This window comes from Salmo trutta, chromosome 13 (genome assembly GCF_901001165.1).
Source record: "Salmo trutta chromosome 13, fSalTru1.1, whole genome shotgun sequence".
NCBI lineage: Eukaryota > Metazoa > Chordata > Actinopteri > Salmoniformes > Salmonidae > Salmo > Salmo trutta.
This window is the reverse complement of record NC_042969.1, coordinates 5,417,132-5,430,829: the sequence shown is the minus strand read 5'-3', so window position 1 is coordinate 5,430,829 and position 13,698 is coordinate 5,417,132. Positions and strand designations below refer to the sequence as shown.

The window sequence follows — 13,698 nt, the reverse complement described above, 5'->3', positions numbered from 1 at the left end:
ACTCGAGAGTATCTGGGTTCCTCATTAAGTTTTACGAGGCACTTACGAGACAATACTTTGCGTCTTTCTGCGCAACGCGACCTTATTAAATAAAGGTTAGCCGACGTCTTGTGCAAATGCAATACAGGTGTCGTAGATCCTATTTTAATTTTTTTGCAAGGGTTGTGTTGAGACGTGCGGTTTGATGGAGGCAGCCTTGTGTGGGCTGCTGTCCATGGTGCTAATAGTGACAGCCAGACTAGAGACAGCGATCATGCAGACATTTGTAGGCTACTGAGTGGCCTGCACATGAGCCGTAAATGAATTGATTGGCTGTCAGCGACCGCTGGCATCACTCAACCCTCCGAAGCTTCGTGCCTATAGCTGTAAATCACAGCGGTAGACGGATTGTGGAGGGTAAATTACATCTATGTAGCACACAGATTTAGCCTACTCTTTCTTTCTCTCTCGCTCTTCCTCCTCAGCAAGTAAGAAGTATGCAAATATTTATAAGCGAATACAGTGGGAGACGGCAATCAAAGAAGAGTATCATATTTCTGGAGTAGCGGCATCATGCATGCGACTAATATGGGGAAATTGTATGCCTATTTAGTGAGAGTAGGTGGTTGTCATAGTAGCATGGCTGTTATGAGTTAGTGCATCTATTTGTTGACCCCTGTGTGTATCTCTTTCCCACCCTTCTACTGTCCATTTAAAGGCATTGGACAATGCCCCATTTGTTTTATATTAGATTGCAATATGAGTATTAGGTGATTGTCAGCAGCAAAGTTATATTATAATGGATGTCTTATGTGTTGGTTGGTAAGCGTGTTTTTATCTCACTTGCTCTCCCCCATCTCTTTGCCATGTTGTGTGTGTGTGTGAATATGTGCTCTGGCTGGGTTTAGTAGAGTCGTAACACAGGAAGGGCGAATATCAGGCCTGTTTAATCGGACACCCAGCCCAAACGGCTTTAATCTCTTGATCCACCCGGCTCAGGAAAGCGAGAAGCCCCCACCGTCTGGGAGCCAGGGGAACTCTGGGAATAGCGCCTGCCGTATCTGGTCTTCCAACATCAGCATTTTCCCACCTCTCCAAACCTCAATTTCCCCCATCTACCTTAGTTAAGTCTCTTTTATTAATTCTCCAGGTAGAAGGAATAGCCTCCAAGCTAGGTCATCCAAGTCGGTCACAGACCTAGTTTCGCGGTTCACCCTCCACTGTATACCGAATCCCCATAAAGAGGTTGGGCCCCGGCCAGCCCTTCCATCCACATCCACGGGGTTGCCGCCAGTGCGGCAATCTAGGTCATTAGGTCTACAGTATAATTTTAGGAGCACCACATCTGCTCACCATGGAAGGTTGGGAAATGTAGTGCTGTGGCTCGATGCTACTGTTCTAATCCCATCGTGACCAGTTGATTTGTAAATATTTGTGGCTACGGCTCGGATTAGGCAAATCGTGCGCTTTGGATTTATTTATTTTTTGACCTCGAGACATTGCGTGTTAATGATTTGCCCACATCCTTAGAGAGTTTGAGAAATGGTCTCTGTAATGACATGTAAAAATGTATAGCGATTAGCATCCTAGCAGCAGCGCTGATTTAGAATAGTTTAGCGAGCCTTGTTGATGTTGTTAGCAGCCATTTTCTCAGAACTGGCCTTGCCAATGAACTGGGGGGGGGGGGGGGGGGGGGCGCGGTCTAGCCAGTTGCTTTAGGGTGGGGGGAAACAGCCTGGATATTGCTATTGACATGTGGATATCGACCATGTGTGTACTACTCCCAACCTGTGGTCGCCCCATATGGTTTTTGATAAACCTCCCATTGCTTCATGTTCAGGGTTGTTTTCTGTTAGTCCACCATGCCATGCACTTCTACATCATGATGGAATCAGCAATCTGCTCCACCAAACATAAAAAAATGCAGGCCATCTCAGACTAGTCTATAGGCAGCATAGATTTTTTTCACCCAGAATTCTTATCAAATAGGGCAATAACATTGTGCCCTAGTCTATCGGTAGCATTGATTTTTGAGACCAATGTTTTCTTGAAATGAAAGAATGCAATACAAAAATACAAATTGACATTGCCTCTTCTTCTATATAGTGCCATTGAATGCCAATGCTGTTCAATGCAGACTTTAATACAGTTTGCAATTGTAGTCAACGTGAACCATTGGAACACAATCTGGTGTCCAGTCATATAAGACGGTAACATTTCCACTTAATATATAGTGCCAAGGAATGTCGTTCAGTGTGTTCAATGCAGACTGCAAATGTATAACATCTTTATCATTGTAACACAATTCAGGGTCCACTAATAATCTCTGGCCACTTAGCTGGAGGGGGTTCAGATGGGGAGAGGGGCTCTACCAGCCTGAGGGGCTTGTGGCCTGGCCCTGGCTTTAGCCCCCCTGATTAACTATTTGGTTCTGTGCACCAAGCCGGGTAATGAAATGTGATTGCCGTCTTTGATACACTGTAATGACATCACATTCACAGTCGTATTGGGGTGTGGGCTAGCTTTTTACTCTATGGTACACACACACACACACACACACACACACACACACACACACACACACACTTCACAGCATGATTAGTTGCCCCAAGTTAATTAATGTTTCAAAGTGTGACTTACAAGTCATTGCAGTTCTTCACCAACTATTTTTCAATTCCGTGACATTGTTTAGTATCTACTACAGTTCTGTGGTGGTTCCTGTCAAAAAAAAATGATATAGCCTAATGAAAGTGAAGAATATTGAGGAGTGGTGATTTAACCAAAAACATTCACCATAGAATATGGAGAATTTGGAGGTGTTGATTCCAGGAGCAGAACAGTCATCACTTTTCCCACCCTTTTAAAAGCTGTTGATTAAGTCATTCAAACCAATGTTAATACCGCTCCTCCACAGCCTCACTCTATCCCTACACATATTTTTACCTGCGCGCATGTATTTGGTGGTGGTGAATAGCATGGGTAGGTGTATAGGCCTAATATCTGGATCAGTACTATATTCCTGTTCTAGTTTGTATTCAAATTTCTTAGCTGAAGCGCTGCCAATGTTCTTCTTTTCACATTTTCTTTCCGGCAGTGACGCCCTGATTTGATGCAGTTTAATCACATGCGCTGTGCTTTTAGGTGTGAAGATTTAAATATTCATGCCCTGTCGCTGCCAGGGGTTGGGTTTAAGGAGCAAGTGCCTTCCTTAAAGCTTTGAGAATGGTAATAAATAGATAAATAAAACATTAAAACTCGCAAATATTCATTTTTAACTATGCCTCTTGGAGTACTGTAGCCTATATCTCCTTTTGATACGTTTCATGATTTTTCTACTCCTAACATAGACTTGGTTCTGTCCGGATAGATATTTGTGCGGATTCATGCTCCAGAATGCTAATAGCAGTTGTTGTTATTCTATCTAGCCCTTTTGAGATTTTGCACCATTTTCTTCCATTAGCTTTAATGCTAATTCTGCCCTGGGAATTCTGGTGGTGGGGCGTCTGTCATCTCCATATAGCTTGGAAATTGGGTCATATTCATTTCAACTGGATCTAGTAGGCACTCTTCCATATTAAACACATAATGATGGGCTACTTGAAGCCTCAATGTTAAATTCACTGCCTCATCATGAGTCTGTGTGTAAGTAACACCACAAAATGTTTCTGGGAGTCCGGTAGTTATATTGTACATGCTTGTTGCCATTGGTCATGAAGTCTTGTTAAGGCTTTAGCTCAATGGGCTAGCACAATCTTGTGACGTGTTGGAGAACCAGGTTTGAATCCCAGTCGGTCACACCAGCAAGCAAGACGCAGTACCCAACTACCCTCGCTGCTTGGCCTATGGCTACTTTGTATACACGTAAGATGAGCTCAGCAAATATGGACACTTAGCAGAACAGTAAAGTTTGCCTACCAAACGCTACACTTTCAAATTGAATTGACAATAGATCTTGCACTTAAATGTTGAGTAAATTACACTATCACAGGGGGCTTAAAATTTCGAGACACATTTTAAAATCAATGATCTATTATGTTAGATAAATACATGTTGTTAAACTCCATAAATGTTCCCCACGGATACCATGAAAGTGGGAAATGTTATTAATGGCGGCTCGTTTGACTATGAATTATTTGGAAGAAGTTCCGCGTTAACTCACAGGCTTCATTAATATTTTTTTCATGCATGTTCTATTAAGACTGCTGTGTAATCACAGGAGGAGGAGATGGATTAAATGAAATGAATGTGGAGGGACATAATGAACTGAAGAAGATTAATCAATTACATCTAAAATCAAAAATCACTCTGGGAACTCAGAACTCGCTCGCTGTCAATTCAAAGGGCAATTCGGCTCCAAAATGATTTCAACATGTCAAATCGTTTCTACACTTTGGGAACTCTGCTCCCACGCATTCCCCTACCAACTCCACTCGTGCCCTGGCTGCACTAACGTCTAATGCAGACGGTACACTTCTTTCGATTGCAATGTTTTGGTAAGGGCTAAATAAGTGTTGCACCCACCATGTAGCCAAGTGCCTTCTAAACGCCTGACAGCCGTGCGTCGGTGGTGTGAGTGGGTTGCGACTGGTGAAACTGACCATCTGTCTGTTTGTGTGATGGTGTGTGTGTGTGTGTGCAGCTCCCCGCGGACTTCAGCCGACTCCACCTGGCCGACGGCTTGCACCCACAGGTGACCCACGTTTCCTCCAGCCACTCAGGATGTAGTATCACCAGCGACTCTGGAAGCAGCAGCCTGTCAGACATATACCAGGTAAGCACAGCCCCCCCCCCCCCCCCCCAAGCTGCTCTTAAATTGCTAGTAAAATTAAATGCATGCTCTTCCACCGATCGCTGTCCGTACCCCCCCCCCCCCCCCGCCCGACTAGCATCACTACTCTGGACTGTTCTGACTTAGAATATGTGGACAATGACAAATACCTAGGTGTCTAGTTAGACTGTAAACTCTCCTTCCAGGCTCACATTAAGCATCTCCAGTCCAAAATTAAGTCTAGAATCGGCTTCCTATTTTGCAACAAAGCCTCCTTCACTCATGCTGCTAAACATACCCTCGTAAAACTGACCATCCTACCGTCCTTCGGCGATGTCATTTACAAAATAGCCTCCAACACTCTACTCAGCAAATTGGATGCAGTCTATCACAGTGCCATCCGTTTTGTCACCAAAGCCCCATATACTACCCACCACTGCGACCTGTATGCTCTCGTTGGCTGGCCCTCGCTTCATATTCGTCGCCAAACCCACTGGCTCCATGTCATCTATAACTCTTTGCTAGGTAAAGCCCTACCTTATCTCAGCTCATTGGTCACCAAAGCAGCACCCACCCGTAGCACACGCTGCAGGAGGTATATTTCACTGGTCATCTCCAAAGCCAACTCCTACTTTGGCTGCCTTTCCTTCCAGTACTCTGCTGCCAATGACTGGAACGAATTTCAAAAATCACTGAAGCTGGAGACTTATCTCCCTCACTAACTTTCAGAATTAGCTTTCAAAGCAGCTTACCGATCACTGCACCTGTACACAGCCCATCTGTAAATAGCCCACCCAACTACCTCATCCCCATATTGTTATTTATTTTTGCTCTTTTGCACCCCAATATCTCTACTTGCACATCATCATTTGCACATCTATCACTCCAGTGTTAATGCTAAATTGTAATTATTTTGCCACTATGGCCTATTTATTGCCTTACCTCCCTAATCTTACTACATTTGCTCACACTGTATATAGATTTTTCTATTGTGTTATTGACTGTACATTTGTTTATCCCATGTGTAACTATGTGTTGTTTTTGTCGCACTGTTTTGCTTTATCTTGGCCAGGTCGCAGTTGTAAATGAGAACTTGTTCTCAACTGGCCTACCTGGTTAAATAAAGGTTAAATAAAAAACGTCCGTACAACATCCTCTAAATGTCAATAGAGCAGTCCCCCTTCCAACCCCCCCACTCTGGAAGTAGCAACCAACCAGGTAAGCAGGCCTCCCTCAATTGTCCCCATAACCTCCCAACAACGTCCACCCAACACCCTCTAAACGCCCATAGAACAGAACAGTCCCCTCCCACTCCACCATCTCATGACTGTATTCGGGCCCCCAAAGCCAATCTCACCTAATCCTCTTACCACACACAGGCACCCCATTGGCTCCCTACGTCGTCATCTGCTGTGTGTGTGTGTGTGTGTGTGTGAGTGCACTGTGCGGGTGTGCATTAGTCTGTGTCAGTCTGTTGCCATTTCTGTGTGTGCAAGTGCACTATCTGTGTACAGTACATACTGCAAGTGTGTGCGTGCATGTGGAGCGTTGGGGGCCGGTTGTGCCCAGGCCCTCATCCAGTCTTAGGGCCATCTGCTAGGTCCTCATTAACAGGTCTGCTGTAGCGTCTCCGTTAAAGCCGTTGTCTATTGTCCGCTCTCTTTCCTCTTTCCCTCCATAACACCTTTCCTTCGCCAGTCTGCCTCTCTCTTTATGATCTATCTGTCCATAGCTTCTCATCACTATATCTTTCTCTCTGTCCCTCCCCATTTCTATTCAGTCCCACTCTCTCACTAATGGAGATGACCCAGACCCACCATCACTTCGTCTGAGAATGTTAGATTTACCGTCTTCAAAGCTTAGAGTTAATGGATGACATGGTAGTAGTTCCTCCCTGGACAAGCATGCTTTGGGTTTATAGCTGTCCACATCAGGGCTGGAAGATGGCGTGAAGGAGGGTTGATCCAGGGAAAAAACACAGGAACATTTAGACAGTGTATAACAATATCATGGGACTCCAATTAGATTTGTTCCGCAGCTGCGGACCTGTGACTGTTTGTTGCTTCAATCTCCATAGTAGTGATGAGACCAATTCAGATATTTTACATGGTTAAATAACAATATTTAGACAATATTGTCTATTAATAAGACTTTGTCTACAATTAGACAACTGTTCAAATTTCGGAGTATTCTTGACAGATGTCTGCCAGGGTAAAGCTTTTGGCGATGCTGCCCGTTCCTCTCATCCACGAGCCGTGTCCGCTGGAGTGCGCCATTGTCTTTCTCCCGGGCGAGAAGAATGGAGCTGCGTCCTCCCTGTCACTGCCTTGCAAACATGGCCGACTGTTTTGTGTCTGAATAAATCATGAAATTGGTTCTTCAGAAGGACACTTGAATGCATTGATCCAAGAATAGCCCTGTTGAAATATTAACTCCCCCCCCCCCCCCCTTTCTTTTTTCGCTCACCACACATTTATGGATCATACATCACATACACACACATGCATGTACATGCGCACACACAGCGAGGGGGTTCAGAGTTTCTCTGTGTTTCGAGGTTAACGTTTGACGTTTTCGAGTAGATTGTAACGGTTCAGAATTCCCAGTGGGTTGCTGAACATTGTGTAGCTCCTTGGAAATGTTGTGCGAATCAGATTTGAAGGTGTTGCCATCTCCCTCACGAACACACTTCTAAATTATGATCAGCGTTTTACTGAGCGTTTTAGTATATTATAAGCCTGATTCACAAACCTAGGTGAATCAGCGTTTTACTGAGCGTTTTAGTATATTATAAGCCTGATTCACAAACCTAGGTGGGTGGCTAATATTGAATTGACAATACAACAATATGTAATCAATGAAAGCTACTGGGTGAGGACTAGCCTAGATCCTACTGTAGACAAGTAATAGGGTCAATGAAGATGCCCAGTGACTCATCTCTCTGCTATTTTAGGACAGTGTCCTTCTGAGGTTTGGAGCCTGCCAACAATGGTTTATTACTGTGGAATGTAGATGTTTTCTACCGGGTTTTGGCATCCATAGACATTGACTTTCACATCAAGGTGAAGCTGAAGTCAGATATCTGTTTTCTGCTTTCACTGCTGCCGAGATTTCCAGATGAGTTCGAAACAATTTTCTAGGATTCTCCGTCTCAGCACCTCGGTTATTCCCTGTCGCATGGAAAACCGACATGCCTCGATCTTCCGATTTTTCGCTGTTTCACTCCTCCACAAATCCACACTTTACCAACCCCTTCCCCAAGGGAAGAACCACACCCCCTTTACTCTCTCGCCCCATCAGGCTCCTGCCCCGCCCACATCGCTGACCTCATGATGCCTGAATGGCTACTCCGATTGCAACCTGAATCATTGAGACGTTTGCACATGGTGGTTAAGGAGAAATGACATAGGGATTCGTTCTGTGAAAGACGGACACTCTTTCAATTTTGGAAAAATGTAAACCCAATTGGCAGCCCGGGCGGTAAAGATGCATCTCGGACAAGGCTTCTGCAGGCAATTTACGAAGGCAACGTTGTTTTTTAGCTCTCGCTTTGAAAAGGCAGGAGTTTAGGGACCGCATTCAGGTAAGAGGAGTTGGTTAGCACTCGACACATCTGGGCCAGGATTGTTTTCAGTTTTCATCTCCCTGTGTTTCATGTGTGGTTTTCGTTCTCTAGGCGGGGCTCGTGTTGAGAGCGCAAAACACGCAATATGGCCTCTCAGCGGTATTTATAGTGTGTGAGAAGCCTTGATGGATGCGCAGCGCCAAGCTTTCTATTAATATCTCTGTGACATTGTCAATTGCATTACTTTTGCTCCCTCTCGTTGTTAGTTTTTCTCTCTTTCCTCCATATTTTATTTCACTCTTTCAAAGAGGTTGTCGGGCTCTAAGTGCAAGCTGGAGTGGGGGAGCGAGAGAAAGAGTTGTGAGGTAATTAGCTGGGTGTTTTATGCATAGCGGGATGCTTGATATGCAGTGTCTCTCACATACGCCTAGACTTATCAGTCTTACGGAACGGGCTAGATGTTGAAAATACTATTGGCGGTGTCTTTTCTTGGTTGTGCTGTGTTACCACTGACATGGTTGTCGCTTTTGATGCATTGAATTGATGCAGGTTCTGCTTATAAGCATAGTTTTATTTGTAATTTTTTTGCCCGCCATGATGTGAAGTTATTGCACCAAAACCCTGATTTTTATATTTACCATCCTCTAATCTCAGCCCACCAGTTTACAGCTATTACTACATGGAGGAGATGGATGGCGCTGACGAATGCTTAGTACAGACCAGTGACCATTTTCCTGCACTCATGTTACTAAAACTCACTGGTTAAGATTGATGGTTGGCGTTAACTGTTGTGTTATTGTTGTTCCTTTGACCCGCAGGCCACGGAGAACGAACCGGGCGACATGGACCTCAGCGGCCTGCCCGAGACCGCCGTCGACTCAGAGGAGGACGATGACGAGGAGGACATCGAGCGAGCGTCGGACCCCCTCATGAGCCGCGACATTGTGCGGGACTGCCTGGAGAAGGACCCCATGGACCGCACCGATGACGACATAGGTGAGTCCGTGCGAGCACACAGAATGTTCCTCTAACATTCCCTAAAGGTTCCCCTTTGATTGTTTGAAAAGGAACTTTCTCACAACATTCTGGGAGCAAAAATGTATTTACCTGGTAGTGTGCCAGTGTTTCCCTACTGTTAAGTAGTCACTAGGCAGAGTGCCTCCCTCTCCCTTCCCTGCTTTGCTATGTTGCTTCTTGCCTCAGTTTGGCTCCTATTGGTATTAATTGATCATTTTGGCACAGAAAGGGGAATCCTACGACTATTCCACACTACGATAGAACCCTTACGCTAAATCTAGAAACAACTGTTAATATGCTTATTCCATTGGTTGATTACAGTACTACTGCTAAAATATCTTGTAAGTGCTTGCTATTTTTTTGCCAACACATTTGGAAAAGCAATGGGAACCAATTAGCTTCGGCTTTGTTCACAAAGGGGAAATCCTACCCTGAGTTCCCATTGTAGGCTCATCAGAGTTTTTAATAAAGCATTCACGATTTTAAATAAACGCTCCACAGCCACCCCCCTTTCCTCCCAGTGCCACGCCCTTAGTGCGTCTCAACCCCGCCCGTCTGTATTAGCTAGCCACTGTGAATTATGTGCCCAACTCTAGACCTTTGTTTTACTGCTTTCATTAGGTGAATTTATTTTAGCCCAGAGTGATATTCTGTCTGTGCCACACAAAAGCCTGTGATATCATAGGCCTGTTAGCAGCAATACAGTGATAGCGATCCAAAAAAAAGAGACTAGTTCACATTTACTCCCATTTGAAACTTAGATGTGGTCTGTGGATGATATAGTGGATGTAAATACAGAAAGAGGGAATGATACAGAAAGAGAGATTACACCCCCCAACCTCCCTGCCGCCCCTCCCTGCTCTCTGTGCCAGCAGGCTTTTTTAGGTCAAACGCCGTACATCCTCGCCTCTCTCGGCACATTAAAGTTTCAGTGCTTCCGCAGGCTTCCCACATGACACTGTTTACCATGCCAACCACACAGGTCAGCCCGCACCCCAGACTTGCTTTAGGTGCCTTGGAAGGGGATGGAGTCCTTTGCTGGTTCCAGTTTTAGTCCAAAACCCCCCCCCCCCCAAAACTCCACAGGAAGCTATTTCAAGGAGCCAAAAAAAATGCATGGCTCAGGAATCAGGATAGGCAATGACCTATACAGCTGAGCTGACAGCCCCAAATGTGAATTAAGGTTGACACACTGTGGAAGTGAATTTTGTTTTGGAAGTGGCTGACTCTCAACCTATGTATCTATTAAACATTGATCACAAAATGTTTACACGCAAAAGGTCGCGTGGTGTCTGCTTTTACGCTCGTGCACCGTTTTTTATTTTTTTCTCGATGAAAATGAAATTGATAGTTTGCCTTAGTGCCTTAATCATCCCGTTGTTGGGTACTCATCACTGTTGTGGGGTTGAATTGAATTCACTTTCTCTCGCGCTAGCTGTGCCCTTTTTTTGTCCAAAGCCACAGAGAAGGTGAAGGAAGAGTGAAGGACTGCCAAGTCCTCCTATGCTCTCTGTCTCTCTGTCTCTGTGACTCTCTCTCTCTCTGTCTTTCTCTCTCTCTCTGTGTGTGTGTATGTGTCAAGACCTTCCTAACCTCCTCTCCCCCCCCCCCCTCCAACCTTTCCACAGAGCAATTACTGGAGTTCATGCATCAGCTGCCAGCATTTGCCAACATGACCATGTCGGTGAGGAGGGAGCTGTGTGCCGTCATGGTCTTTGCCGTGGTCGAGCGGGCCGGCACCATCGTCCTCAATGACGGGGAAGAGGTGTGTGTGTGTGTGTGTGTGTGTGTGTGTGTGTGTGTGTGTGTGTGTGTGTGTGGAAGGGGATGTGTGTCTTAAGTGACTCTCTTATGTCTGTATTGTGTGTGTGCCTTGAATGTGTCTGGGTTTGCACATCTATGGCCTGGGCATGCACTTTGCCCTTGCCATTACCAATGAAGGTTTCTGATGTTTTTTTCCCCCTATTAAACATGAATGACTGCCATCTCCAAGCGTCTTGGGATCCTAAGATTCCCTAAGGGGACCAGAAGAGAGATCACTTATCTACTTTCTCTTGAATGAAACCATTTTGGTCTGCTTTTGCATCCAAACCAATAGTGAAGAGCCATACCCTTAAGGGCAGTTTACTTCAATGGTAGTCCAGTCAATGTAAAATAACATCCCATTTGTGTGTTAGTAATATGTCCACGATACTGCCTTAGTGCAGTGTCGGATTTATATATATTGTTGATGATGCTATAGGGAAGAAATTGAGGGAGAAATTGATCTCTTGCTATAAAATGTGATATCTTTTACTACTGTAATAAAAGGGTAAAAGCTTCCAGTTATTGTAGCGTTAAAACTGCGCTGTTTTTATACTATTGAAACATTTGTGACCAATCATTAAAGATATCACCTGTCAAAGAATGTGATGCTCATGATTTTTGTTCAATTTGATTCCCTGCCAATAAATAGCGTTAATCATTGATCCAATCCTCAATCAGACATGGCTAACCTGATAACTAATTGCTCATTTTGATTTCACAATGCGTTTAAAGGATCATTGTGGTGATCATTTCCTTCAACGTTGATCCTAGCCTGCTATTAAACCATTGCTATCCACTGAATGATCACGGAGTACTTTTGACTGTTAACGGTTTGTGTTTGTGGTCTTACCCCCCCAAGCTGGACTCCTGGTCAGTGATCCTGAATGGCTCGGTGGAGGTGACGTACCCTGAGGGCAGGCCTGAGATTCTTTGTATGGGGAACAGCTTTGGGGTCTCCCCCACCATGGAGAAGGAATACATGAAGGGAGTAATGAAGACCAAGGTGGACGACTGTCAGGTAAGGTCCAGCACTCCGTCTGGCTCTTATGATGGACGATTGGTATATTGAGCTGTGTGATTTACTAGACCCTGTTATTTACTTGTGCAGATAGTCAGTTGTATTTTAAAGCAGGCTTGAATTAAGTATCTAGTTATAATTGTAACCATTTGCCAATAATTCAAATTAAGACACTGGGGTTAATTTACTAAGAGATTGTATTTATGTCAATGTTATCAAAAAATAGATTGGATCTCAGCCATGTTGGTCTAAAAAAGATTGTGTCCCCAAGCGAGCTACTACTCTCTCTCTGCTCCAGTTTGTGTGCATAGCGCAGCAGGACTACTGCTGCATCCTCAACCAGGTGGAGAAGAACATGCAGAAGGTGGAGGAGGAGGGCGAGATCGTCATGGTCAAGGAGCACCGCGAGCTGGACCGCACCGGCACCCGGAAGGGACACATCGTCATCAAAGTGAGTTCGTTCATTCTTGAATAAGCCTCGTTAAAGGTGCCATGACACATTCATATTAGGTGTTATAAATGCTATGTATCCAACTTTTAGTGTTACCTAAAGGATTCTATTCTAATCACTATTATCTTTGTGAATAGAACAGAAAAAAGTATTGTCCACATAAATGTGGAAAGTTGCCTTTGGTGTCTTCACAGTGACATAATACTTGAGACTCAAAACAAACATTAAAACGCTTCTCTTCATACACCATCTCCCTTAGGGTACGACGGAGCGTCTGACCATGCACTTGGTAGAGGAGCATTCGGTGGTGGACCCCACCTACATCGAGGACTTCCTGCTGACCTACAGAACCTTCCTCTCCAGCCCCATGGTCGTGGGCAAGAAGCTCCTCGAGTGGTTCCACGACCCAAGCCTCAGGGACAAGGTCAGCTTCCAGTTCAAAAGCTTTACTATCCATTTCAGTGAAGTATTTCAGTCATTGTATTGTAATGGAAGCTAGACAGTACTTAACATCCGTAATAGCTAACGCATAGATAATACCACATAGATTATAGATGCATGCATGCAACACTCTTACATATGACCGACCGCTTGTTTTTGACCACCTGTTTTTAACAATGGATAAAAGTAGAGACTCAGAGCTATAAAATTGTATATAATGTACTGCAGTTGAGGAACAATGGTAAAGTAATTCTGCTTTGAAGTTTGATTAACTTGAAGCCCACTTTTGAGAAAATGGCCCTTGAATGTTTTGGTAACCCTACTGGAGAGTTCTTCTTTGTCTACACCCATTCAGCATCGTTCACACTCTATTAAGACTTAGTCGCACCCACCCTCTTTAAGGATTCACATGAGGCCATGTGGTAAACACAAGTTTATTTGTCACATGCACAGAATACAGAAGGCGTAAACGGCACAGTGATAGTACTTGCATACTTGCAATATCAATAACAGAAAGTGTCCAGAGAAAATACTTTTAGAAATATTTTATCGTTATTAGATGACGCATACCAGATCCACTTGTCTAAATTGATGGACCATGTGAAGGAAACGCTATAACCACCACCCAGCCACATCTAGCTAAGTGGATGGGT

The 13,698-nt window shown here is 44.4% G+C and overlaps 1 protein-coding gene across 13 annotated transcripts in view; it reads left to right on the top strand.

The window, feature by feature from the left end:
- Positions 1–13,698, top strand: part of LOC115205100 (rap guanine nucleotide exchange factor 2) — a 138,536-nt gene that overhangs the window by 105,276 nt on the left and 19,562 nt on the right. For all 13 annotated transcript variants that reach the window (XM_029770741.1, XM_029770740.1, XM_029770737.1 and 10 more), the window contains 6 exons: positions 4,619–4,750; positions 9,131–9,308; positions 10,958–11,094; positions 11,995–12,153; positions 12,452–12,604; positions 12,864–13,028. In XM_029770741.1, coding sequence (XP_029626601.1) covers positions 4,619–4,750; positions 9,131–9,308; positions 10,958–11,094; positions 11,995–12,153; positions 12,452–12,604; positions 12,864–13,028 — 924 coding nt within the window. The remainder of the gene's footprint in view (positions 1–4,618; positions 4,751–9,130; positions 9,309–10,957; positions 11,095–11,994; positions 12,154–12,451; positions 12,605–12,863; positions 13,029–13,698) is intronic.